Source organism: Podarcis pityusensis (assembly GCF_964106645.2).
Source record: "Podarcis pityusensis genome assembly, chromosome: 1".
Lineage (NCBI taxonomy): Eukaryota > Metazoa > Chordata > Lepidosauria > Squamata > Lacertidae > Podarcis > Podarcis pityusensis.
In genome coordinates, this window is record NC_138028.1 from 69,630,125 (window position 1) to 69,656,082 (window position 25,958).

General features: G+C 41.8%; 2 protein-coding genes and 1 long non-coding RNA gene across 6 annotated transcripts in view; 1 reads left to right on the forward strand and 2 right to left on the reverse strand.

The window, feature by feature from the left end:
* Positions 1–3,554, reverse strand: part of ZNF143 (zinc finger protein 143) — a 28,472-nt gene extending 24,918 nt beyond the window's left edge. The window contains exon 1 of one of the 4 annotated variants that reach the window (XM_081013229.1): positions 3,427–3,554. The gene's annotated coding sequence lies outside the window, so the exon portion shown is untranslated. Of the gene's footprint in view, positions 1–1,141; positions 1,682–3,426 lie in introns of those variants that run through there. The other 3 variants (XM_081013234.1, XM_081013230.1, XM_081013233.1) reach the window with 3 other exon arrangements.
* A 1,858-nt stretch (positions 3,555–5,412) lies between these two features.
* On the forward strand, positions 5,413–8,301 carry LOC308481420. Its single transcript, XR_013988662.1, has 2 exons — positions 5,413–6,497; positions 6,944–8,301. It is a non-coding gene; the product is annotated as an uncharacterized lncRNA (long non-coding RNA).
* Positions 8,302–8,870: 569 nt separating this feature from the next.
* IPO7 (importin 7) overlaps positions 8,871–25,958 on the reverse strand; it is a 40,238-nt gene continuing 23,150 nt past the window's right edge. Inside the window, exons 15-25 of the mRNA XM_081013158.1 lie at positions 25,329–25,489; positions 24,413–24,541; positions 20,906–20,972; positions 20,682–20,807; positions 20,431–20,528; positions 14,821–14,916; positions 14,099–14,319; positions 13,605–13,810; positions 12,741–12,947; positions 10,843–10,959; positions 8,871–9,977 (exon numbers count right to left, since the gene is read on the reverse strand). Of these exons, the coding sequence (XP_080869284.1) occupies positions 9,880–9,977; positions 10,843–10,959; positions 12,741–12,947; positions 13,605–13,810; positions 14,099–14,319; positions 14,821–14,916; positions 20,431–20,528; positions 20,682–20,807; positions 20,906–20,972; positions 24,413–24,541; positions 25,329–25,489 (1,526 nt within the window). The 3' untranslated portion in view covers positions 8,871–9,879. The remainder of the gene's footprint in view (positions 9,978–10,842; positions 10,960–12,740; positions 12,948–13,604; positions 13,811–14,098; positions 14,320–14,820; positions 14,917–20,430; positions 20,529–20,681; positions 20,808–20,905; positions 20,973–24,412; positions 24,542–25,328; positions 25,490–25,958) is intronic.

Here is a 25,958-nt window from a genome sequence, read left to right on the forward strand (position 1 = left end):
GCTTCCATTTTTCAATACATGCAACTGCTACCATCGCATCCAGTTTGACTTTTGAGCTCAGGAACATATCACTTTCATCAGGACAATGGAAAAGTCTGTGTATATTAGAGAACTGCTTCAATTCAGATGCTGACGTACTGATAGTTGACATAGCATCCCTCTATTCAACAAGACTAGTACAAGCAATCTGTCATATCAGTCTCATTTTAATAAATATTACTAGGAAAATGAAGAATAAATGAAAGTTCGGTTTTAGAAACAACTTCAGAGTCTAAAGGCAAGTTCAGAGACTATTTAATGAATATATGTGCGAACCACCCTGAGATCTACAGATGAAGGATGGTATACAAATATAATAAAGTACGGGTAAATAAGCAAGGGGTCATATAAACAGATTGCCTTGTATGTTTTGTATATATCTGTGACTGTTGGAAGTGATATGTCTTCAAAACAAAGTTTGTTTGTTTTTCCTGGAGATGCTAATTGTGAATAGCTGGGGAGAAAACAAACTCTGGTATCAAAGAAAAACTGTGTGGTATGAACAAACTTCTTGACGTACTCCCATAACAAAGTAGTAAAACAATTTAATTTTTACTTTGTGGTGCCTTGTTATCAGTTTTCGCATGCAGGGTTTGTACCCTTCTGAAGAACAGGTATCATGAAAGTTGTGCTTTACAGAGTTATAGAGAAATTGCTCAACAGTTAAGAGTGCCACTTAAGCTTTGCCATGATTCAAGAATGCACTAAGCCTACTTATTTTAATTATAGTAAACTATTTAATTTTCCATTCTAGTGTATAAATATAAGTGAAATATTTCTCTGATACTCTTATTATGGAATTAATCTATGTGAAATATTTAGACTCCTCAAAGCATAATTTAGGCTTAGAAAACTCATGTGGCACATAAGAGTATATGGTTGTATGTTGCCCACCCTTGGCTTACACCCAGCTGTGGTGATACTTTTTGAGGATATTAGCATGCCTCTCCTCTGCCAACTATTAGAAAATGCACTAGCATTTTTTAAATGGACTGGAAATATTGGTGTAAAATATGCCATATCATTCTTTCTAAAAATCTGAATTTGTATTATGATCATATTTGAACAATTTAAATCTGAAGCCATAGGGAGGAAAACTCACCCATGAAAGCAAGTTGTCGTAAGCCTGTGCCCAGAACATTCTATAGTTTAGAGAGACATGAAGACTGGAGCCTCAGCTCATCCACTCTCTCCTCCTATCTGCCATCTAGGGCAAGGCAGCGCCTTGCTATTCTCTCTTTGCAAACAGAGCTTGAATTTGATGTTCTTTTAATTTGGTGCCTTTTTATGTAACCATGCATGCCAACAGAAAAAGGTGCCTAATGGAAACAGCACCACATTTTGGCTGCAAGTGAAGAATTGAGCATACTAGATTGCTCTCGATTCTTCCTTTGCAGCCATGGCTTGAAATTTCCCCACCCGACATCATATAATCAGGCACAAGAAAGGTAGATGTAGTTCACCCGAAGTGTTATCACAAGCAAAATCTGGCAGCATGGCAGGTCTAATCAGGCCTATGGGCTGGAGGTTCCGCACCACTGGTTTAGTACAACGTGGATGAGGCCACATTAAGCCTTGAGCTCGTGTTCCCATGTAGACAGGACACGTCAAATTAAGTTTTGCTTTTAAAAATTCTCAGCTGAGTATTCAGTATCCAGTGGTCCTAATTTCTAAATAAGCCGAGTTGGGTTAACTAGCCATTGATAATAATCAATTTTAAACCAGGACCCCTGGTTTGTATGTAGCACTAAACCAAGATTCTTTGCAAGTAAAACTAAATTCGGTGAGAGTAGAGGGTTTGTGTATTTGGGCTTATGAAGGCTTGTCAATGTACTGCTAAACAATGGTTTTGCCTTAAGTGCAAACTGGGTCACTCTAACAGATTTGGGAACTTTCTTTCAAGTTCTTATGCTGGTTCTTGATCATTTGTAACTAGCATCCTTTAGTTCTTATGCTGCCTCTTGAACTTCTCTTGTCCTTCTTAAGTTTTATGCCAGCATTGTGAACTTCAAATTGTATCCTGCTTTGGGAATAAATCTGATTGAAAATAAATCAAAGTATGCATGCTTAAAAATGCAGCATTCTGTGTTCAGGAGCATTTTAAGTTAAAAGGTCTTGTAAAATAAATCATAAAAGTTTCTGCGAAGTTTTCCCCAAACACAGCATACATGCAGAATTTTAGTAACGTTTATTTTATATAGCTATGCTATTGCTAAACAGCATGTATGTTATTAAGTTTTGAATACTATTACGTTGTCCTTTGCTCTCAAGTGACATTTGTTAAAGTTACACCTATGCCACAACATACCTCCATGAACTTAAAATTTCTATTGAAATCATGAAAGTGAGTCTCAAACCCCATTCACTTGGGACCTGCTTCCTAGCAAACATGTGCATGACTAGGTTGCATTTTTCTTGGATGCTGGCCAAACAATGTGCAGTGTGGAAGAAAATCCCGCCTGCCCTCAACATTTAGTCTTGTTGTAACTGAATTTTAACCACAGAACCGAATGAGGATTTCAAAAACTAGGGCCTGTAGTAGACAGGCACCACTTTAGAGGCAGCATTTCTTTCCATAGCAGGGAATGCCTCTTCCCAGAGGGTCCCTATCGTAATCCACGCATGCATAGCATAAAACAAATAAGCTACTCTTTCTTTGGAACCTGCCACCCTTAAATCTGCATTTATTTGCTTGTTTGCCAACCCAAACTCGCTTGTGTTCTTTAACCGGTCGCTAACCGATTGAAAAGCGATCGATTAAGGCTGCCTTCCTAAACATCCTTCCTTGGGAATGAGTCTAGCGGGTTCCAACCAACCCCGTGTTTGCACTGCGCGTGTGAATCGGCCCTCGCAGCACGAAGGGCTTTATAGGGAAGGCAGCCCCATCTGCTCGATGCTGGAGGCACGGAGGGGGCCGCACGAGGCGCCTCCCGCGCGGCTACGCAGATGCTGTGGGAAGACGAGCCCAGTCCAGTGACGCAGCCGCCAAAAGGAGGCGCCCCCCCCCCGCAGCCCACGCCCCGCGAAAGTGGCCTGCGCGCCCCCGTGGCCCGAGTTTATTGTTTCATGTGAGAACTCTCTCCCTCCTCGGGGACAAAAGCATCGCGGGAGAAAAGAGCGGGAAGCACCGAGGCCTAGAAGGCGGGAATATGGAGGAAGAGGGAGGCGGGGGAGAAAACACGGGCGGCGGCGGCGACGCCTCGGCTTTTATTATTATTGTGAGCCGCGATACGAACGCGGGCTGCCCCCTTTCCCCTCACTTTCCCCTGCATACAACGCCGCCGCAGGGGGACTAAGGCAGGCCGAACCCAAGAGTGAAGCGTCCCAGCCGGAGATGGCGGCGGTTAGAATAAGGCACACTGGGTAAAAACACATTTATATACGAACCTCGCCGAGAAATTTTCCAACAATTCCTCCGTCCGACCACCATGCACCAGGACAGGAAACGGCCGTCTCAGCGCCCGCCCGCCTACTCCAGCGCCGCCCAGAGCCGTGCGGGAGGGTCCCGCCACCAGCACTTGTATAAGGCTCCATTGGACAGGCTGAGGCAGAAAATACCGCCCACGGCCACGATTGGGCCACTGACCTACAGGTTTCATTGTCTATTGGCTGTTGCCGGATAAGCCCGCCTCCGCGCCACATTGACTCTCCTCTATGCTGGGTTTGGGGCCTCTGGAGGCGCCATTTTGTATCACGTCGCACGAGGCGCTAGTGTGTCTGCGAGGGAAAGAAGGACGGGCGCCATTTTCCTCTTTTGTTAGCAAAGCGGGAGGATGCGCTCGCAGAGAGGATATCGGCTGGCCTTCGAAAATGTCCCCCCCCCGGCGGTAGTGGTTTTCAAAGGAACCCCCCCCCCCCCCGGTTAGGCAGATTCTAACATGGGGAAGGCGAGTGAGGAAGAGACTGGGGTGTTACGGCTTTTAGAGCGGCCAACGCCGTCTTTCGCCCTCGGGACTCTGTGGTGATGGCAGTCGTGGGGGGTAGGCTAGTCTTTGCTTTTTCACCCCGAGAAAGGCTGTGTTATGGCCACCGGGGGTGGGAATTGAACGGTCCTAAGGAAGTCCTTTAATCCCCCCCCCCCCCTGTAAATCGACATCATGCATATTGATGTTCTATTTCGCTGGAGCTATTTCGTATGTAGATAAAACCGCTTAACAGCATGGACTACTTCCCACGTTACAGACAACGTAGCAGGGGCCTGCTTTGCAAGATGCATCGGAATCCTGTAATATAAGGCAGCTTGGCTGCCCCCGCGCCAAATCCATCTCCAATCCTGGCCAAGCGTCACTTTAGAAGGGAAGAGGTATCTCTAAGCGGCTGTCGCACCTTCACAGTTCACAGAGGGGGCAATTTTCCACCATTGCAGTTCTGTCTTGCACAAGCAGACATTCCAGGAAAGATTTATAACTCACATCTTACAAAACGCTCAAGCCAGCATCTTATGGTTCCCTCTCCTCCTGGTTTTACCTCAGAATAATCCTGTGGTGTAGGTTAGGCTGGGGAAAAAATAGTGATTGGACCAAAATCACTCAGCAAAATTTATTCCCCAATTCCAGATTGTAAAACTGAATGTTTCAATTGTGACTACAGCCAATACTACCAAGATTAAACATTCTATAAAATTAGAAAGGAAACTGCCATAGCTACTTTATACCTTGCTTCAGGAGCCAATCACGTGCTATTTTGGACACAAAGCATGCATTTGTGAAGGGCCACCTTCATTAATGAAGAAAGGACACCAGGCAGAGAAATTTGGTAAAACAAGTGTCAGAACAACCAAAGAGTATCCATATATTTGTGAAGTGGGATCATGGTGCATCCTTACCATCGGGGTGGAAATAACTAGACTGCAAAGAGCCCTGTGGCAGTTCAAAAATGTTCAGGTTAATTGTTGACAAGGGAATTAATAAATTATGGTATTGTTGCTGAGTCAGTGGGCTGTGATCTTAAAATGGTCATAGCAGCTCTATAATTTCTACTAACGCATATTGAGAGGATCTTCATGCACTGCTGCTGTAGCATGCGTTTTCCCATACATGATGTTTGGCAGTTGAAACCAAGAGGATGGGGTTTGTCACATAGGTCTTTTAATATGAAAAAGCTCCAAAATGTTTGCACCCACACTTTGGAACTCCCTGCTTATTGAAATCAGGCAGGTACCTCCACTGTGCTTTCTCAGTGCATTTTTTATTAGACTAGCCTAGCCAGCAGTACAGGATGTTGATGTGTTTTGTTTTTAGCTTATTGCTTATCTTTTATTTTTAAATGTTTTACTGGTACTTTTATTGTTTTTGTAAACCACTGAGATTTTTCACAAGCAGTATAAAATTTTATGAAATAAAGGTGTAGAAAACTTTTGGCATTACTATCATGTATTGAGTTATAAGCAAATAATTAAGCTGAAGTTTGCATGTATTATGAATAGGTGTGTGTGTCAATTTGAACTTACTCTATAGTTTATTACTGTAGATCATGGCAGAGGAAAGTTGACATAACTTAAATATGACATGAAATTCCCCATTATGAACCTTCCTTGACCCTAGTACCAGCCTTATCACAAACATCCTGAAGGCATTCCGGAAATGTATTTAGTTCCCCACACCTTGTAAGGGTCCGCGCATGTGAAAAAAAGTTGGGAGAAGTGCAGAGAGAAGAAATACTATGGTGCATCTGTACCAGTGCAATAAAATATACCTCCTGTATTGGCCTCTACAGCAGGTGCTGTATCTCTCCAACCATTTGATTTTACTTCCAAAGGCACACTCCATTGGCATCCCTCTGTCTCAAGAACACTTATTTCATATAATAAAACAAGCTTGCTTTATTCCTTTGGTGTAAGAACTTCTCGTGGGCATAAGGTTAAGGGTAAAACATATTCATAAATGGAGGCATGTTATAACTCCAGCAAAAGATCCCAAACTTCTTTGATGGTGTATGTATGGATACACGAGTGCTGGACAGGCATGAGTTCAGACACATACTTTTAACAGTATTAACACCTTTTTATATCCACCTGTGTCAAAAAGCAGAATTTTGCTCCCCAAGTTTTTCTCCCCATGCCAAAAAGCTGCCTAGGGTTGTCATGAAGGACATACATAGCCCTAAGCATATGAACATCAGCCCTGCTGGATCCGATCAGACTTACTGGTTTTTTTTTGTTATTGTAGTGGCCAACTAGGAGCCTATGGGAAGCCCACAAATGACATAAGTGCACTGCTGATTTGCAGCAACCAGTACAGTGGTACCTCAGTTTATGAACTTAAACCATTCCGGAAGTCTGTTCTTAAACCGAAACCATTCTTAAACCGAGGTGTGCTTTCCCTAATGAGGCCTCCCACCACCGGTGCCCTTCCACCATTTGGGTTCCATTCTTAGACAGAGGCAAAGTTCGCAAACCGGGAAACTACTACCGGTTTTGTGTAGTTTGTAAACCGAACAGTTCGTAAACTTAAACCGAGGTACCACTGTACAGTGGTGCCCCGCAAGACGAATGCCTCGCAAGACGGAAAACCCGCTAGACGAAAGGGTTTTCCGTTTTGGAGGTGCTTCGCAAAACGAATTTCCTATGTGCTTGCTTCGCAAGACGAAAATGTCTTGTGAGTTCCTGCGGTTTTTTTCCCTCCCCCCCCTTTTCCCAAGCCGCTAAACCGCTTATCAGCTGATCGCTAAGCCGCTTATCAGCTGATCCTTAAGCCGCTTATCAGCTATCGCTAAGCCGCTTAACAGCTGATGGCTAAGCCGCTTATCAGCTATCGTTAAGCCGCTTATCAGCTGATCCTCTAAGCCCGCTAAGTCGTTAATACTGTAGCGCTAATCCGCTAAACCGCTAATGGGCTTGCTTCGCAAGACGAAAAAACCCGCAAGACGAAGAGACTCGCGGAACGGATTCTTTTCGTCTTGCGAGGCACCACTGTATTCAGAAGCAAATGGCTGTCTGCTATTGAAGGTAATACAAGCATTGTGGCTAGTAGCCATTGAGACCTTCCCCATGAGTTGTCTAATCTCCTTTTTAAAGCTCTCCAAGTTGCTGGGCATCAATCTTCTGTAACAAATGGCAGTTTTACTTGCATGCTGTGTGAAGTAGTGCCAACTTTTGTCTATCTTCAGGTCCACCATTCAACTTAATTGGATGACCCTGAGTTTTATAAGTATTGCAAGCCTCCCTAAGTTACTCAGCTTTGCAATGTAAACTAAGCTACCACACACTATATGGGATTTGTATAAATATATTAGGGTAGCCGATGGGGTAGCATTCAGCTTCCATAGGGGCAGAGTCCATTGGCCATGCTGGCTGTGGCTGATGGGAATTCAGTCCAATTAACAAATCACATTAACCCTACTCAATAAGTTTGTGCTGCTACTGTTTGCTGTTAGGAGCTGTGGTGCTAAGTCCAAGGAGGAAAAGTCTTATTAAAGCAACCCAAGGGGCCCAGTTCTCTAAATACCAGAACCTTACCAGAGATGTCCAAATGAGAACAAAGCATTTGCAAAGTTGTACCCGCTACAAAAAAGAAAGAAAGAAAATCTGCAGGACATGAAATTTTTAAAAGCTCAAAAGACAGAATGGCAATGAAATGTCTACAGGACAGGTTCAGGAATCCAACTTTATTATGCTAGTCTGACCAGAACCTGAATAAAAAGATAGATGGAAGATCGTCCTCTCTCAAGCAATTTGGATGCTACATAAGCCTGCCTTAATCAAATCCACATTGAAGACCAAAGTCAAGAATGAACCCATGAGTGCAAAGGGAAAGCCCTTCGTCTGGCTTGAGACAAGTGAGAGGTAGGTATTCTGTTAGGAACCCTTACATTCCAAGCACCCCCCAAAATAGATACATACAAAACAAACACGCATCACACAAATTGTTTTTCCGAAGACTGCATTTTTGAATATCATAATATATATGTTCATTTCAGTTTCATTTTATAGATATAAATTCAGATCATTTTTCAACCTGCCTTTAAAGTTCTGAAGGTTTACACTTAAATTAAGGTAGCTTGTTCAGCATCAATTGTAACAGCAGATGACATTGAATAAAAAAAAACAGCCAGGAGGGGAAAAACATTTTACTTAAAATATTTGACACCAGTGATCTCAAGGCAAGATCAAGAACCTCAGCATTTAAGATTTTATATATGTGTTTTATAGATGGGCCCTAAGCCAGGCCAAACACATCATTTTGTTGTTGGCTTTTTCACTGAATCATTTTAATAGTGGTCCCAGTAGGAAGCACTTTGTTACCTTTCTAGTTAATATACTAACTAATATACCACCTGGAGGCAAGGGAGAACAAATTGTAGCTTCAAAAATGAGACTTGGTAACCGTTCACATGATCATACCTTAGCTTTATAAGCTGGAATATGAGCAAATCTTTTTGCCCAAGCATGCAGGCCCTTTGTGCAAGCCACAACTAAACCAGGAAATCTCTGATTAGCCATAGTTATCCATCAAACAAGCCAATCTCAAACACTGTTCGTGATCCTGGCTTATTCTGAAACGGTAACCACCATTTCTCAGTTCAGATATACAGTAAAGGCAAACCCCAGTTAAGAGTCTCCCTGCTTTAATCACAGCTTACGTGAAAGGGTTATGTGCTCAGGCAAAATATCTTGGTACAATAAGCTGGGATATGAACCAAGCCACTGATATAGCTGGATCAGGCAAATGAAAGAATGTCTGCTTTTGGACATCGCAAGGCTAGGGTGGGTATGAAAACAAGAGAGAATAGAGATGTTAAAACCTCTACCCAGGTCCTAGAAAAGGAGCAAAAGGATGAGAATAATAATATTCCCAAATATGGGAATAAACTTCAATCAGATCCAACCCAAGTTAGCCAAATTACTTTTTTTAATAGATTGCATATGTAGATGTTCACCACCACACTTCAAAATACACTCCTGTAAGAGCAAATCTTCATGTCAGATTTCACATGCTGCTGAGAAAATGAACTCCCCTCTCAGCACTTTAAAACATGAAGGTTTCTGTATCCAAATTTCCACTTGTACATTGACAGCTTTAAGAAAAAACAAAGGACACAGAGGGTGTTGCCATTTTTTTTCTTTTTTAGCAGCAATGAAATACCACTAACCCCTTTTGTACATAACCAAATTCAAGTCACAACCAGTGGTGACTGCACCACAAAGTCACCAGGTACAAAACTGCTAGTTTTAAATAACTTGAAATTTTTCCCCAGAACATCCCTTTTTTATAAACAAACATTTTGCTATTTTTGTACATAGGCTAGCAGGCTTGTTTCAATATGAAAATGCTAAATCATTTACAGATTTAATCAGTTATGTAGTGCTACAATAAGTGTCCGATATTCTACATATGAACAATCTTGATAAATGGAAATGATGAAGTGTTAAGTAAGGCTATCCAATTACCTTTATGTACATTAAAAGAATAGATACCCAGCAGGAGAAAGGGTAAGGGGAAAAGATTGGGCAAATACTCATAGTCCCACAGGTGTAAAAATTAAATTGGCCTTCTAGCTTGTGTACTGTAAATGAGACCTTTCCAACAGTCCTGCAGCCAATGCCTTTTTTTCTTCATAGAAAGGAAGCTGTCTTCATGACATTACCTCTTGATTTCTGATTTCCACAGCGTGTTATTTGAAGCTCAAGTGTCAGGTTCTTCCTATCTTCATAAAACCTTTCCAGTATTCGGTTGCATGATCAAGTCCCACTTCCTGGGTTGGCTTTTCTTTTTTAAATGTTCAATCTACCAATTCATTTAGAGTGAGCTGTAGATAACATGAACCAGTTCTGGAACCACTATTGGGAGGAACACAAGCTCTTCACTACAATCACACAGTAGGAGGAAAAGTAGTGATAATTCAATTCATTCCTGGGGCTGGACCACCAAAATTGAATGAACTTGGCACAACTGGAGCATTGAATTTGTATCCACCATGCTTTTCAATCATTTTGGATTCTGAAAGGGAGAGAAAAATATAATTATCTGAAAGTCACAAACCATGTCTTGTCACAGCTTATCGAGCTCTTGATGTGCACATTCATGCAATGAAGGGCTTCCATTTTAAAAACAAGAAATTACGGTATATTTTCAAATATCTTCAGAGACAAACTCAATTTCAAGCAGAATACTAGAACATGAAATATCAGAGTTCAAATTCCCAAAAATGGGGGGTGGGGGGAATGTGTAAGCCAACTTGAGTTCCTTGGAAGAAAGGAGAGTTATAAAAGCAATAATAAATACATAATCCAAGCTTTGTTTTTTAACTACTGCATAACAGGAGGTTGGACTAGATGACCCTCAGCAGGGTTCCTTCCAACTCGACAATTCTGAATGTACAAGGTATTACAAGATCTGAATGGTGAACGTTAACTTTGTTAATCCTATGCAAAGACCCACTTTTATCAGGGGCAAGAAAGAGAAACAGGGCATGCAAACTTGAAACATATACCAGCTGCCAAAAGGAAAAGAAAGAGAATTCTAACATTTTTACAAAAAAACAAAAACACTTGGAAGACAGGCAAGTCCACAGCCATGCCCTTTCTCCATCTGAATTGCTAGAAAACACGTACACATGCATATGTGACTTCCCAGAAAAATCAACGGTCAATTAGGTGGCATCAAGCCCAGAAATTTCCCTTTCAAGAATTGGTACTTCAATAAGCTGCAAGATCAACGCAAAGCTTGTCCCCTACAAGCAGGTCCTCTTTTTTCTTAGAACAGGGTGAGACGGAGAACTTTTAGGTCCCTTAATAAAATGCTAATACTATAGCCAGCATTTAATAGTAATGGATTATATCAAACATAGTGAAAATATGCATACCATGGGCTGCTCTTCGCTGATCTGCTAAAGTTGCTACATCCTGTAACTGTTTTCTTTGTTCTTCATTAAGACCACGTGTCAATGCTTGGTACCACACAGGGTTACGATTCTGAATTGCTACAGAACAAAGAGACATGTAGACATTTAACAGACAGACTAAAGATAGGCAAAGAGTTCAGCAAGGTAATGATTTCTTTGCTCTGCAAAGCTTCTCACTCCACCACTACCCAGGCTTCTGGTAATACTTTTTCTCAAGTCCAAATATTTCCCTCTATACCAATTATTTGCCTAGTTCTTTCCAAAATACTCCACATTCCACTAAAATGGAAGTACAGTGGTACCTCGGTTTAAGAGCAGCTGTGTTTATGAACTATTCGGTTTAAGAACTCCACAAAACCGGAAGTAGTGTCCCGGTTTGCGAACTTTATCTCGGTCTAAGAACAGAATCCAAACAGTGGAAGGGCACCGGCGGCGGGAGGCCTCATTAGGGAAAGCATGCCTCGGTTTAAGAGCGGTTTCGGTTTAAGAACAGACCTCCGGAACGGATTAAGTTCATAAACCGAGGTACCACTGTATTGTTATTAGAATTACATAGCAAATTAACATTCTGAAAGGAAGAAAGGAGCAGATGGAATCTCAACAATTGTATTAGCCCAACATACAGATAAAACAAATATTAAAACAAACAGATATTAAAACAAATTACAATGGAGTCAACTGAAATACCAATTAAGGAAAAAGGTCAACAGTTTTTGTAACACATACAAAACCCAGTTTGGTTCTATATTATTTCACTGATACCACCCGTTATGTAAGCCCATGGAGACTTGAAAATGCAACAAAAAGGTAAATTCCCTTACAACTCTACAACGTGTGATGTCTATGATTTTTAGTGCCTAAAGTAGATTATGTAAGACTCATTGAACCTTCAGTTCAGTTAGAGCACATGACAGAGAACACAATGACATGCTTTTAAAGGTCAGGAACAATTTTTAAACATTAGCTTAATTCCTACACATAATGAGAAATGTATCTAGGTGTTACAAAAGTTTAAGATATTTGCTGTCATTTTGATTCAAATTTAAATATTAGTTTCACCCTTATAGCTACATTGTATTATTATTTTATTTATTTTAATACAATTATTTTAATATCTATATACCACAATTTCTAAGTGGGATACAACAGGAGCATAGCATATATCATAAAATCAGTTAAAAGGAACTATATGATCACAAAGCTCACTTAAAATGCCTGCTAAAATAAAAGAAAGTCTCCACCAAGCACCACAAGTTCAACATAGTGCGGAATGTCTGATCCCAGCTAATTGGGAGCTCCACAGATTGGGCCCACAACACTGAACACACAGCTCCTGATGGAAACTGGGCATGCAACTGAGTCATAAGAGACCACTAATAGTGACTCCTGCAAACACTTCAGTAATTGGGAAGGGATATAGGACAGGGGTTGCCAACCTTTTCAGATTAGTGGGCACATTTTGAATTTTGAGAGGATGTTGGGGACACCAGTCACAAATGGCCTCCATGTGGAGTACGACATAACAAAAAAGCAAAATGTTACCCATCCTCGACAAACTTAGGTTGCTTCATTGAGGTAACCGAACCACACTGAGGTACAGACACATTCAAGGGTGTGCCACAATACGAAAAGTAAGATTTCTTCACTCACAGACCAAACAAAACTGCCCACTTGACTTAACCCATATCATGCTTGGCATGTGATGGAATGCCTCAGCTGCAGTTTTAAATCATAGTCTTCCCTGAACTCTAATTGCACGCCTAATTGCCACCCCATTTCCCAATTTCAATGGGAGTCCCCGCCCACGCAAAAAAGAGAATACCAGTTTGCTATGCAAGATAAACAGCAGTTGGACTTACTCTGAAAAATTGCTTTAAATATCTGATATTCATCAACAGGATTATCTTCATCATCAATAATGGTTGAATATCCCTCCAAAGCAGTCTCTTCAGCATCATCTTCTTCCCAATCTTCATCATCTCCATCTTCTCCAGCCTGCTTTGCCAGAATCTCTAAATATTCCTGTCCATCTTCATCAATATCATCTTCATCACTCCCAAGTTCCTCTGTAAGAAGATATGGCTCAAGGATAAAAAACAGCAGTGTACTTTTCTCCATTAATTTATGTAATATTTGTACTTCATAACAATTCCACAATTTTAACCTAGGGCTAGGCTCTAGGATTCTGTTTTGCTTTTATCTGGGAAAATACGATGCATTTACAATGCCCTAGATGAAAACTTTCTCAGTTTGCACTATACAGCTTGAAATGAGAAATAAAAGCCTACACAGAGACATAAAAGAAAAAATACAAAAATTGGACATAGTGAAGAGCAATGAAGCAACAGTGAAGTCTGATTAGGTTTGCTTTTCAAAAAGCAAAATGAAAAGTAAAGATACTTGGTACGAAAAACTAAGCTACTTGGTCTGATATTAAAAGTGTTCATAATACAAGGATAAAGCAGAGGAAACACTGAATGAGTGACCATAGCAAATATAGTGTGTAACATAGGAAACAAAACAGCAGGTGAAAAAGAAGGAAATGACAGGCCAAGATACAAACATCTGAATCCTATTTGGAAGAGAATGAATAAAGCAAGAAGGTAAAAACAAGAACAGGAAAATTAAAAGACAGACGTACCAGGATTGAAAGTTCATTGAGAAGCTGTCACCAGAACATGATAAATATTGGTGAACTGCTACCAGAGGGGTCAATGCTTTACCTGCTTCCTCGTCATCTTCTGCTTCATCATCATCATCACTATCATTTTCATGCTCAGCATGGCAAGCATACGCTCTTTTCAAGCCATTAAATAAAAGGATGAAAGCTGGCAGGATTTGGCCCGAAACCTGATTTAAAACCTGTGGTATTTGTTCCAGATCAATAAGTGCACACAAGCCTAGGACACACATTTTTCTGTCATGAAGCCTGAAATGCAAGAGGAAATTCCATATTACATTATTTTTCAGCTTTAGGAAAAAGAAAGCAAGTCGCATACAACCCAATGGAGACCTTAATTTAGAGAAGTACAAGAGCAAATAGGTCTTAAATGTACAATAAAGCTTCTTTTCACTTATCCCCAATAGATGTAGCCCTGCAGAAGCCATATGAAAAGGTGGATGAGATATGCACTGAGTGGACACAATTTCTTGCCTGTGCATAAAAAGGTTCAGAGCACCGTGCATCAGCACTGTGATCCCCAAGACACAAACTTACCCCAAGAAACAGTCCACATCATTAAGCCACTGTGTAATGAAGTGATTTGTAACGGGCTCCACATTATTAGGGAAGCGTAGATTTTCCAAAGTATTCAGAAGTAGATGGGGATTGTAATACAGAGCAGCTATGGCAACCTGGAGGCACATCGTTCGCAGTTCGCTTGTTTTAACTTCTCTGGTCAACCGCTCTAAAGCAGCTTCCACAAATAAAGGTATACACTGCAAAACATTTATAGTGACAACATTCAGTAATAACCCCTGATTTTTACATTCATTAATAACCCCAACCAGATGCATCTTTTAACTCAGGGCGGCCCAACTTTTCATACTAAGTGGGCCACCAGAGTACTTTGATGCAGAACTCATGGGCCGCACACTGTCTTGACACCGGGGGTGGGGAGCAAGCCCAAAATGTGACACCTCCCAGCCCTTGTGTTACCTTCCCAAAGCTGGCTAAGCGAGGCACCAGGCTTTGGGAAGGGGATGCAAGGCTTTGGCAGGATCCAAGAGCCCCCCACCTCCTCCTCAAAGCTGGGAAAGCACAAACTAGGTTTTGGGAAGGAGGTGGGGGGACCCTAGAACCCTGTTAGAGACCTCAGGCCTCCTTCCCAAAGCCCAGTACATCACTTTTGATTAAACATGAAAAGGGTAGGTGACTGTGTCTCCTCTAGAGTTGCAGCTATCATATATTTTTGGCAGTCAAAAGTCCATTCTACTTACCTGATCAATGCCACGACCTTTACACTGTAGAATGATCACCTCTAACAGTTTTGCTGCATGACATTCTGCATCTTCTCCTGCCACACCTGTAAGGACCTAAGAAATACAATTATACCCCATCAATTTCAGTACTGGATATTTAGTAGCATTTATTCTTTATATTTTCAAAGGAACAAAATTGTTAAGGAAACTCTGTCATTCTACCTCCCATCTGCACAGGCAGGCTGCACTGTGTGTACCAGAACCATATGAAAAAAATATTAATTGCGTAAAGAAGTTACTAGCTGAAATCCCAATACTACTGTTCCATTTGCAGAATGGCTTTGATCCAGTGCTGATATCTGCTAATGTAAGTGGAGGGGATTTTCACTGATTTCTCCTTCCTGCTGCTGCCTTCTATAACTTCCAAAAAAAATCCGTTCCAGAGGATTGGGGGACCCTCCAGACCACTGTGGAGGGTGGTGGTGGGGGACCGCAGGGGGAAACTGGTGAAGACTGTTTCCTCTTCTCTGTTATGGTGGGTGCCCCTGCAAGATCAAAAGCTGTTCTACAAGTAGAACAGCAGTGTTGGATTTCACCTAGGGAATATTATTTTACATCCACAAAACTGAATTCCTGGTTACGTTAGCCAGTAAAGGATCTGAATGTGACTGACTGTTTTTATACATTCAACTGTAACTTAGGTAAACATTTGTCGGTAATCATCATATCACATAACTTAATGACATGTGAGTGTTTCTGTCCCTCTCACCAACATAATTTGCTGTTTATTTCAGTGGAAATAGAAAATGTTCTGCCAACTGAAATGAGCACAAAGCTACACAATACGCAAGCCTAATCCTGCACTGGTGATCCAGGTGAAGAAACAGGCTTGTATATACAGATTCTTCTTCCAGATTTCAGACAGACATAGCATTTTGTGCCCGACTGTGGAAGGGGAAGGAAAAACTGAATCATCTAGCACCCAGGAATGTTGCCCCATTCTGGAGATTCTTCTACACAGAAGCAAGCAGCTGTGTGCATGTTAATGTGTAACAATATGCCTTAGTGTGAAAATACATTATTAGTACGTACCAGTAAAACTGACACTACCAATCACCAAGTTAAATGAAAGCCAGTACAGTGATGCCCCGCAAGACGAACGCCTCGCAAGACGAACGCCTCGCAAGATTTTTCGTTTTCGAGTTGCTTCGCAAGACGAATTTCCCTATGGGCTTGCTTCGCAAGACGGAAACGTATTGCAAGTTTGTTTCCTTTTTCATAAAACCGTTAATACCCAGGGTGCATTGCTTGAAGAGGTGCAGTTGCGACTTGACTTCGAGGAGCAACACATTGCATGCGGTGTGGTGGCCTTTTTGAGCTTTTTAAAGAGTTTGCTGAATTTTTGAAGCTTTTCCACAACTTCTTTTGCAGCCGTTTGGTAAGTTAAACTTTTAAAACTTTTTGGGGGGTTTTTGGATTTTGGGTTGGGGTGTTTAGAATTCAAGGACTTGGTGTTGGGGAGAGGTTTGGAAGAATCTGGGAGCTTGTGTGGTTTTTTCCTGCATTTTTATGATTTTCTGTGACCATTGGGCCATGTTTTTTTGTTTTTTTTTATAAATTCTGGGTTTGAATTTCTGTGTGCTGGGTGGCTGGGGGAACAGTTGAGGAGGGGTTTGCAAGAATCTGGGAGCTTGTGTGGTTTTTTCTGCATTTTTATGGTTTTCTGTGACCATTGGGCCATGTTTTTTTTTTTTTTTTTTTGAAAAAAAATTCTGGGTTTGAATTTCTGTGTGCTGGGTGGCTTGGGGAACAGTTGGGGAGGGGTTTGCAACAGTTGGGGAGGGGCTGGGGGAACAGTTGAGGTTTTTGAAGACTTTGGTGATTTTTAAAGCTTTCCCAAAACTTCTTTTGCAGCCATTTGAGGATTTTGAAGACTTTGGTGATTTGCAGCCATTTCGTAAGTTAAACTTTTAAAACTTTTTGGGGGGTTTTTGGATTTTGGGTTGGGTGTTTGGAATTCAAGGACTTGGTTCTGGGTTTGAATTGCTGATTTCTTTTTCTTTTTCTGAGTTTACGAAGGTAACAGCTGTGCTGCCATGGGACCCAAGAAGACTGCTGCTGCGGAGGCCGGCGAGAGGAAGGAGAAGGTTATGCTGGAAATGAAGAAGGAGATCATCCGGAAGCAAGACGGTGGAATGCGTGTGACAGACCTCGCCAGGGAGTACGGGAGGAACCCATCGACCATCGGGACCATCCTGAAGATGAGGGAGAAGATCCTTGCGACTGATGCAGCCAAGGGAGTCACCAGGATCGTGAAGAACCGCCCAGCTGTTCTGGAGAAGGTCAAGAAGTTGCTGCTCATCTGGTTAGAAGAGAAGCAGCGTGCAGGGGACACAGTGACTGAGGCCGTCATTTGTGAGAAGGCCAAGGCCTTGCACGCAGACCTCATCCGGGAACAGTCAGGAACCTCGGCCGAGCCAGAAGTCTTCAAGGCAAGCAGAGGCTGGTTTGACCAGTTCAAGGCAAGATCTGGAATCCACAGCGTGGTCAGGCATGGAGAGGCTGCCAGTTCTGATGTTCCTGCGGCTGAAGACTTTGCCTTAGAGTTCCTGGAGGTTGTGAAGACGGAGGGCTACGTTCCACAGCAGGTCTTCAACTGCGACGAACCCGGGCTGTTTTGGAAGAGGATGCCCAAAAGGACTTTCATCACACAGGAGGAGGCCAAGTTGCCTGGCCACAAGCCCATGAAGGACCGTCTGACCCTGCTCTTCTGTGCCAACGCAAGCGGCGACCTGAAGATCAAGCCCCTGCTGGTGTACCACTCGGAGAACCCACGGGCCTTCAAGAAACACAAGGTCAACAAGGAGCGGCTGAGTGTCATGTGGCGATCCAACAGCAAGGCTTGGGTCACATGTGTGCTGTTTGTGGACTGGGTCAATCTTGCTTTTGGCCCTGCTATCAAACAGTACCTGCTGGACAACAACCTGCCGCTGAAGGCTTTGCTTCTGATGGACAATGCTCCTGCTCATCCTAAAGGCCTTGAGGTGGACTTGTTGGAGGAGTTCAGCTTCATCAACATCATGTTCCTGCCGCCTAACACCACGCCACTGCTCCAGCCGATGGATCAGCAGGTCATCGCCAATTTCAAAAAACTCTACACCAAGGAGCTTTTCAGGCGACGCTTCGAGGTGACTGATTGCACCACCATCACCCTGCGGGAATTCTGGAAGGACCACTTTGACATCGTCACCTGTTTGAAGATGATCACCACGGCCTGGAACGGGATCAGCCAGAGAAATTTGAATTGCGCTTGGCGCAGCCTGTGGCCGGACTGTGTGGCACCAAGTGACTCTGATGCACCAGAGCCAACAGTGGTGCAGGACATTGTTGCCTTGGGGAGGACCATGGGCCTGGAGGTCACAGAGGAGGACGTCAGAAAGCTGGTGGAGGAGCACGACCACGAGCTGACCACCCAGGAGCTGGTTGAACTGCAGGCAGAGGTTGCGCAGGAGCAGGCCTCGCTGGAAGAGGAGGAAGCAACTGAGGAACGGCTGTCCTCCAAAGAACTGAGAGACATTTGCCAGAAGTGGAAGGAGGTGCAGGCTTTTGCAGAGCGGCACCACCCTAACAAGCACGTGGCACATGACCAAGCGAACACTTTTGTTAAGACGGTCATGTTGCCTCTCAGGGAGCTGCTGAAAAGGCGGATGAAGCAGCAGACCATGGACAGGTTCCTCAGCAAGAAGCAAAGAGTGGAAGAGGAACCTTCTTCGAGTGGTCCCCCAGAGTCTTAGAAAATGTATGTACAGTACACTTTGTTGATTCTTAAATGTTTTTCTGTCATGTTTAGAAACTTAATTTATTGTTCCTTCAATTTTTGAAATGCTCTTTAAAGTATGTGTGACTTTAAAGAGCACTTAATAAACTCTTGTTGTACCAAATTTGGCTTTGTTTGGACTTTTTTTTACCATAGGAACGCATTAATTGAATTTCAATGCATTCCTATGGGAAACCGTGCTTCGCAAGACGAAAAATTCGCTAGACGTAAAAACTCGCGGAACGAATTAATTTCGTCTTGCGAGGCACCACTGTATATATGTAAGAGCTCATTTTTGATGTTTGCATTAAAATTGAGATTCTCTGTTTTAAAATAGTGTATATAGATATGTAGGGCACAATTCAAGGAACCTCCTTTGCATGCATATAAGTGCATACATTTCAATCTTTCTTCTCGACTGAAGTTCCCCGAAACTTGGCAGCAGGTTGGGGACAGACACCTGCCCCATCTTAGCAAGGAATCACAGGTATTAGACCTAACCGCTGTAATAATCTGTTTAGCAGAGCGAAGTTCAGAAGGCACTGGGATTTCTGTAGTTAGCCACAGCATGAATAATTTTCCAGTTCAGCTCAGCTGCAAAATCACTGTGAGGTCATGTACAAAAACAGCTGTAATGGAAACTGGTGTGTTCATGTTTAATCCAACTAAAATCATCCACCACTTTTTAATAACCTGACTTTGAAGGCAAGGTTATGATAAAAAACCAACCACAATACCGCACAGTAGTAAGCCAAAGCCTGAATACAAAGAGATGTGTTTAAATTACACTTAGTATGAGTCCAGCCCACATTCAATCTCCATGTTTGAGAGTTTGGAGGCTGGTCAGTGGTAAGCTTGTCTTTCGACATCACTGCACCAGTACTATGATCTCAAGTTGCTCTTTGGCCACAATGCTGTATGTGAGCAACACAGTCTAAATGCAAAACACAATTGGACTGTATTACTAGCCACAGATTAGAAACTATGCACACACATGACTGTAGCCATTTTAATCCACTTCAGGGGAAGAGTAATACAACTGTATGACTGGTTACTGCATGGTTACGCGCATGGGAGCTTTCAGAAGAGGTTATGGACTAATACAGGATTAGGAAATGTGTGGCACTTCATATGGTGCTCAGCTACTACTCCCATCATATCTGATCATTGGCTATGATGGCTGGAGCTGATGGGAGTTGTCCAACAATACCTGGAAGGCTACAGGTTCCCCACCCCTGGTCTACTGACTCTCTGTATAGTTGGATCCACCACGTATTTTTTAAGCAAAATGGGCATGCAATTCCATAGGTCCCAATAATTTAGCTTATCTAGGTCTGTGTAGAGTTGCTGGACCTTGCAGTCGCTTGAATGTGAATTTGGATTAGCTGCTGCAAAGGCACAAGTCTTTCTTTCCTAGATCTATACTGCATAATGGATATCTACAGGATTTATTTATTCAGCAAAATTTATCTACTGCTTATGTGTAATAAAACATCTAAGTGGTTTACAAAAGTAAACAAAACATTAAAATTCCAAACACACCCTAGTGAAAGACAGGTATTAAAAAACTTTCAAAAGAAAGGTGTCTGGATAGGTTTGTCTAAACAATGATTTAAATAGGCACTGAAAAGAACAGAGCAAAGGCACTTGCCTTATGTCAGTGGGCAAGAAGCTCCAAATGAAATGACTCATTTCTCACAAATGTGGAATAAATATTTTTTGGCACCTGTAGCAGTGCCAGTTCTGCAGATCAAAGCACTCCAATGGTATAAATTTAGCTACAATGATAGGAGGATTAGTGAGTTGCTTACCTTTTTGCACATACTGTAGATCATTTCTAGGTATTTTGTATCAGACAGGAGTGTATCGGTATCAACAGTTACATAATTATGCAACAGTGGCATCATATCTGCAGTAAAAAGATTAATCAACAGTTGTTATTTATGTGTTCTCTTGGTCAATATGAAAAGCTGCAAGGTACAAAAAGGTATCATTATCATTCAGTTCTGCAGTGGCCTGCCTATGCCCAATGAAGGAAGACAGACCTAACAAGGAAGTTCACCTGTAAAGTAGTCAAAGCCGTCCTGCTGGAATACTTCAAAGACCAGAGGCAAAAGCTGCCACATCTGTGCTGAGACCTGCTGACAAGTCAGACTGTGAGCCAAGGAGAAGATTTCCTCATAGAATTCTGTAACAGGAAAAAGAAAAAGATGTCATGAACCTTGGCTTGATCCACTCAGTGCATCACATGCAAAGTAATAGCTGAAGGGTGGGGAGACCTCTTACCCAGAACATGCTGTTGTAACACTGTTCCTATTACTTGCAAACAGATACCTTCCAACTGCTGGGTAATCTGAAAGGAATTGTTTAAAGGAAAGGTCAATGTCATAAATTGCTTGTGTTATGTAATGGAGGATGAATTTGGGTCTTCAGAAGTAGAGTACAGGAAAATGATTAATTAGATGGGATTATAAATTATGAGGGTGGGTGGACAAGGTTTCTAATAGGACCTTATCTTTGCTGCTTTTCTCTAACTTGGCTAGTAAGCCATAGGACCGATATAGAATTGCTGTAACTTTCCCTGAACCTTAGATTAGGAGAAGTTTTAAATATTGGAAATGGTCCTAATTGGTAGCAGCTTCTTGAGGAGCCTTAAATATGAGTACAGACAGGAATCGTTAGAGCAATTTGAGTGAAATCACAACCTTGGAGACAAAGAGAAATTTGGAAGGAAGGAGGGCTGAAATTGTGAATTGTCCTAATGGGAAGCCTCTTCCGGAGATTTAAATATGCCAAAGTAAGAAAAAAGAATGGGTAACAGTCTGGGAAACGGTTTTTATTTAGGGGCCAGCGGTTGTAAATAAATTGGGACATCAGCAGACATGGATTAAATGCTTGCAAAAAGCAACAATAAGGATAATTTTAAAAGGGGAAATAGTCTGTAAGCACAGATGTGTAATGTATAAAGCGGTCTGAATGTTTCAAATATCTGTGCAATATATCACAAGTTTAATTGTTTAGTAGTTGGAAAGTTGCGTAAAGGGACCTGGAATGTAAAGATGATTTGGTTTATTTAAAGAACCAGAAGAGGGGGTGGAAGGAAGTCTGGGGATTTTTTGGGGGGGGAGGAGTAAAAATGTGTTCTTTTTGGTCATTTTTTAATGTTAATGAGAAATGTGCGGGGTAATCTGGTATTGATACAATGTGGCATATACTGGATTTTTGTAACTGAGAATTAATAAAAATTATTTAATGAAAAAAGGGTAAGTTTTAAATAAAACACACAACCACGAATTACTTGGGTGGGTGGCCTGTTTCAAAAAGCATAGAGTAATCAGAGGCAAAACACATTTACAAAGGTGGCCACTGCCATTATTTGAAGTGTTTAACACTAGGACTGTTTTATAAGCATCAGAACAAAAAGAGTTAAGTTCTGATCAAATTTATGTCTTTAATAGATGTTTGAGTACTAAAGGGTTAAGAATATCGCCTTCTTATCTCTGTCACAGAGAAGGTTGTTCAACAAAGTTCTCATCCATTTCACAGAACACACTTGCTAGGTTCATATGTCCTAAAGCACACACAACGACTCTGAAGCCACTGGTCTCAAATACAAGGCATGCAGAGAAATCAGATATTGCAGCGTCACCACCTATCTATTGTTTATTTATATATCTGAAACATTTTAAACCTGCTCTTCAGCCAAAAGAGGTTCCCAGAGCAGCTTACAAAGATCAGACTTGCAATCTAAAAAGTCACAACACAATAGGAAAAGGTACCAGGAGGGAGGAAGGATTCTAGTCAACATGGCTGTGTGCCATTTCATACTCATGCAGCACAATGGAGAGCCTGGGAGATTCATGTGTTTCCCTCCCTTTACAACTGAATACTTTGCTGTTTAATTAATTTGTTACAAGCATTTTAATTATTTCTGGCTTTCTACTATTTGATTGTTTTACCCACTGCTTTTTATATATCTAGCTTTCTGGTTTATTTTCACAGCTTTGTTTTTATGTTGATATGAACCGCCTGGAGCTTTTCTTTGGAGTTGGAACAGCATGATAGAAATTCTGCAAAGTCAGTCTTTAAATCGGCTCTTAATTGTACTCCTGTCTTGTTCATACCTGCTGTGTCATCTAGCATGGCTGAATAACTTTGGAGCTGCAAGCTAGCCAGGAACCCCTTTCTGAACCTAGGGTCATATCCTAATTAGCTACAATAGGGATGGAGGGAGTTGGATGGATGGATGAATTAATTAATTAATTCATTAATTATAGGGATAGTTTGTGAGGAAGCTTCAGTAACAAAGCATTAAAATAAAATGCAAAGGAGAAGGAACAAGGAAGACAAAAAAAATAGACTGCCCACCAGCACTAAAGCACAGGTAACAAGCTTAACAAAGCTCCCTTTGCTATTTTTACATATAAGAAGCTGGTTTTCTGAGTAAAATTATCAGTCATAGGATTCAAAAATGGGTCCTCTTACAGATCTGTAACTAGCTAAAACAGGGCAGTCCAACACATGGCCCAAGGGGGGCATGCGGCCCTTGAGGCCTTTTTGGTGGCCCTCAGCAACCATGGCACACACACCCTGTCGCAGCCTTCATGCTGCCTTCCTAAAGCCAGGTAAGCAGGGCACTGGGCTTTGGGAAGGAGGACTGAGGGCTCTAACGGGGTCCTAGAGTCCTCCCACCTCCTTCCCAAAGCCTAGTTAGTCCTTTCACAGCTTTGGGAGGGAAGGAGGTAGGTAGGGGGGCTCTAGGAGCCTGCCAGAGCCTTGCACCTCCTTCCTAAAGCCCAGCGACTCACTTAGCCACTTTTGGGAAGGTAGCATGAGGACTGGGTTTGTGTGTCAAATTTTGACCTCTCTCCCCGCCCCCATGGCCAACAGGGCAATGTGTGTCCCATGGGTTCCATGTTGAAGCACTCTTGCAGCCCACTTGGTAGGAAAAGTTGGGCTGCTCCGATCTAAAAGAATAGGAAGTTCAACGGAACCTTCATTTTCAGAAGCACAGTACCCCTGAACACCAGATACTGGGGACATACAATTACTTTTTGCTGTGATTCTATGCTTCTTGAAGGCATTTGGCTGCCAGCTAGACTATACAGATAGTTTTGATCCAGCAAGGCTCTCTTGTATTCCTATGAAATCCCATGAACCAGAGAGAGGGCTATGAAGTATTGTTATCTGCTCTATGGACGACATCAAAGTCACTGTTCCCAACAGGGATCAGGACCCTATGACCCTCCTGATGTTGGATTACAACTCTCATCAGCCCCAGCCAGCATGGCCAGTGTTCAGGGAGTTGAAGTTCCCCATCTCTGCCTTAAAAGCTTTCAGCCTTTCACCACTGCTAGCAGCAGAATCATATTAAGAAAGGTATGAAAATATACTTGTTTCATATCATAAATACAGGTCAGGTTTTTAACTTTGGGTCTATTTTTAAAGCACAGCAGGCCCACACATAGTTTCTCACAAAAATGAATTCTACTGAGTATTGATTCCCTCTGGAATCTGCAAAGCGCTGAGGTACTTAGAATAGCAGGTGTTTGTCTTGTGACCTCTATCTTTCTTCAAAAATAATTTGTATAAAAGTGCAAGGCAGTTTTGTAAAACTCAGTCAGGACTAGAGTTTGTTTTTACAGTTTAACAAAGGTTAACAACAAAACAGCAACGTATTTTCAATAAAAATAGGTTCACAGAATTTAAATACTGATGTTGGCTTCCTACCAACCCTCTTAAAACAAGGCTATTTTGCAGCTTTTCCTGAATACAAGCAAAATAATTTCTTACCTCTTTGTGATCTTCAACAACACTGAGGAGCGTATCAATGGTATTCAAGATGCCCATTGCTGTTACTGCTTTATCATCACTGCCTTCTTCATCTGGCCCTGTCTGAATCACCTGGTTAAAAGTCATTGCCTACAAAGAGAAAGAATAAAATCTCAGTTAAGAGTTAATAGGAAGCTCAACAGCAGACTAAAGAATCATAGTGTAACAAACAACATTTTCAGGACCGTTTGCAAAAGAACATTATCAAATAAGACTTTGTATCAGGGTGGGGTGGGGAAGAGCTCAACCCTGATGTAGAATTTGGGCTTCCTTAATTTTTTTTTAAAAAAAAATACAATTAATCAGGGATGAATACTGATAAAAATGTAAAAATCTATTTTTTAAATTAAAAAACAGCTAAGCTAAGCGGTTGCAGGGGGTGGGGACTGCTAAACAAAGGAGGAGGGTAGGAGATTTTTGCTTTCTACCCAAAGGCCCCAGACCACTTCCCAAGCTTTATCCCCCTGGAGCAGCTTTCCAGGGAAAAGAGAAAATGGCAAATATGACCTCCTCCTGCCGCCAGCAAAGAGTCCCAAGAGCAGACTTCTGCTTCTTGTAACTCTGGCTCCAACCCCAAATCTTTAAAATAGCCCAACAACACTACAGTATTTGGGATTTTTGTGGTATTAACTAAGTCAATTTACATTGAAAAATTCAGAGTATGTCAAATATGTATATTTAAATCGTCTCTATTATGCTTTAATAAAAAATAGTATTTCTTGTCTATGTTTTGCTACCACCAACACACTAACTTTGGCAGCAAACTAAGCAGGTTAGAATATGTAATTGACTGTCTACATTAGCAGAACATCAGGATATTAAAACAGCAGCCAGCATACTATACAGGCCATAAGCATGGTAAAATAGTGTGACTTACCAAATGCTGGGTCATTTCAACTGCTATAGGAGTAACCTCTTCACTATATTCACAGATCATTTTCTGAATCACATTGGTAAGATCATCATTCTCAGTCTCTCGAATAATATGAAGAAGAGCCTGCATTACAGGTCTAATGAATGGGGTAATATATTCCTTAGCTAAAAAAAGGGGGGGAGGGGCAGGAAAACAGATTACTTTATTGTAACTTACAGGAAAACAGCAAGTACTTTAAACAAGAGATAGTCAATGTGGTGCCCTCCAGCTGTTGTTGAACCACCACTCCCATCAGTCTTCAGCCAATGGGGCCGAAGGTCCAGAATGATGTCACCTGTAGCTCCAACAACATCTGGAAGGCACCAAGTTGGCCACCCCTGCTTTAGGCATTCTTTTAACAAAGCCACACTCTGATAAAGGCCATTTCAAATAATGCTCAGCTTCTTGGCATGAATGTAGCTTTCAATCAGCTTTTCAAATGTATGTACAAATTATAATCTGCAAAACACTACTACCACTTCCCCCACGCTTTCCCCCCCTCCCTGTTCTGGTTCAGATGTGCTCAGTTTCTTGATATGGGAAACAGATTGTCAATCCTGGACCATGTGCCGCTGCCACCCACCACCCTATCCT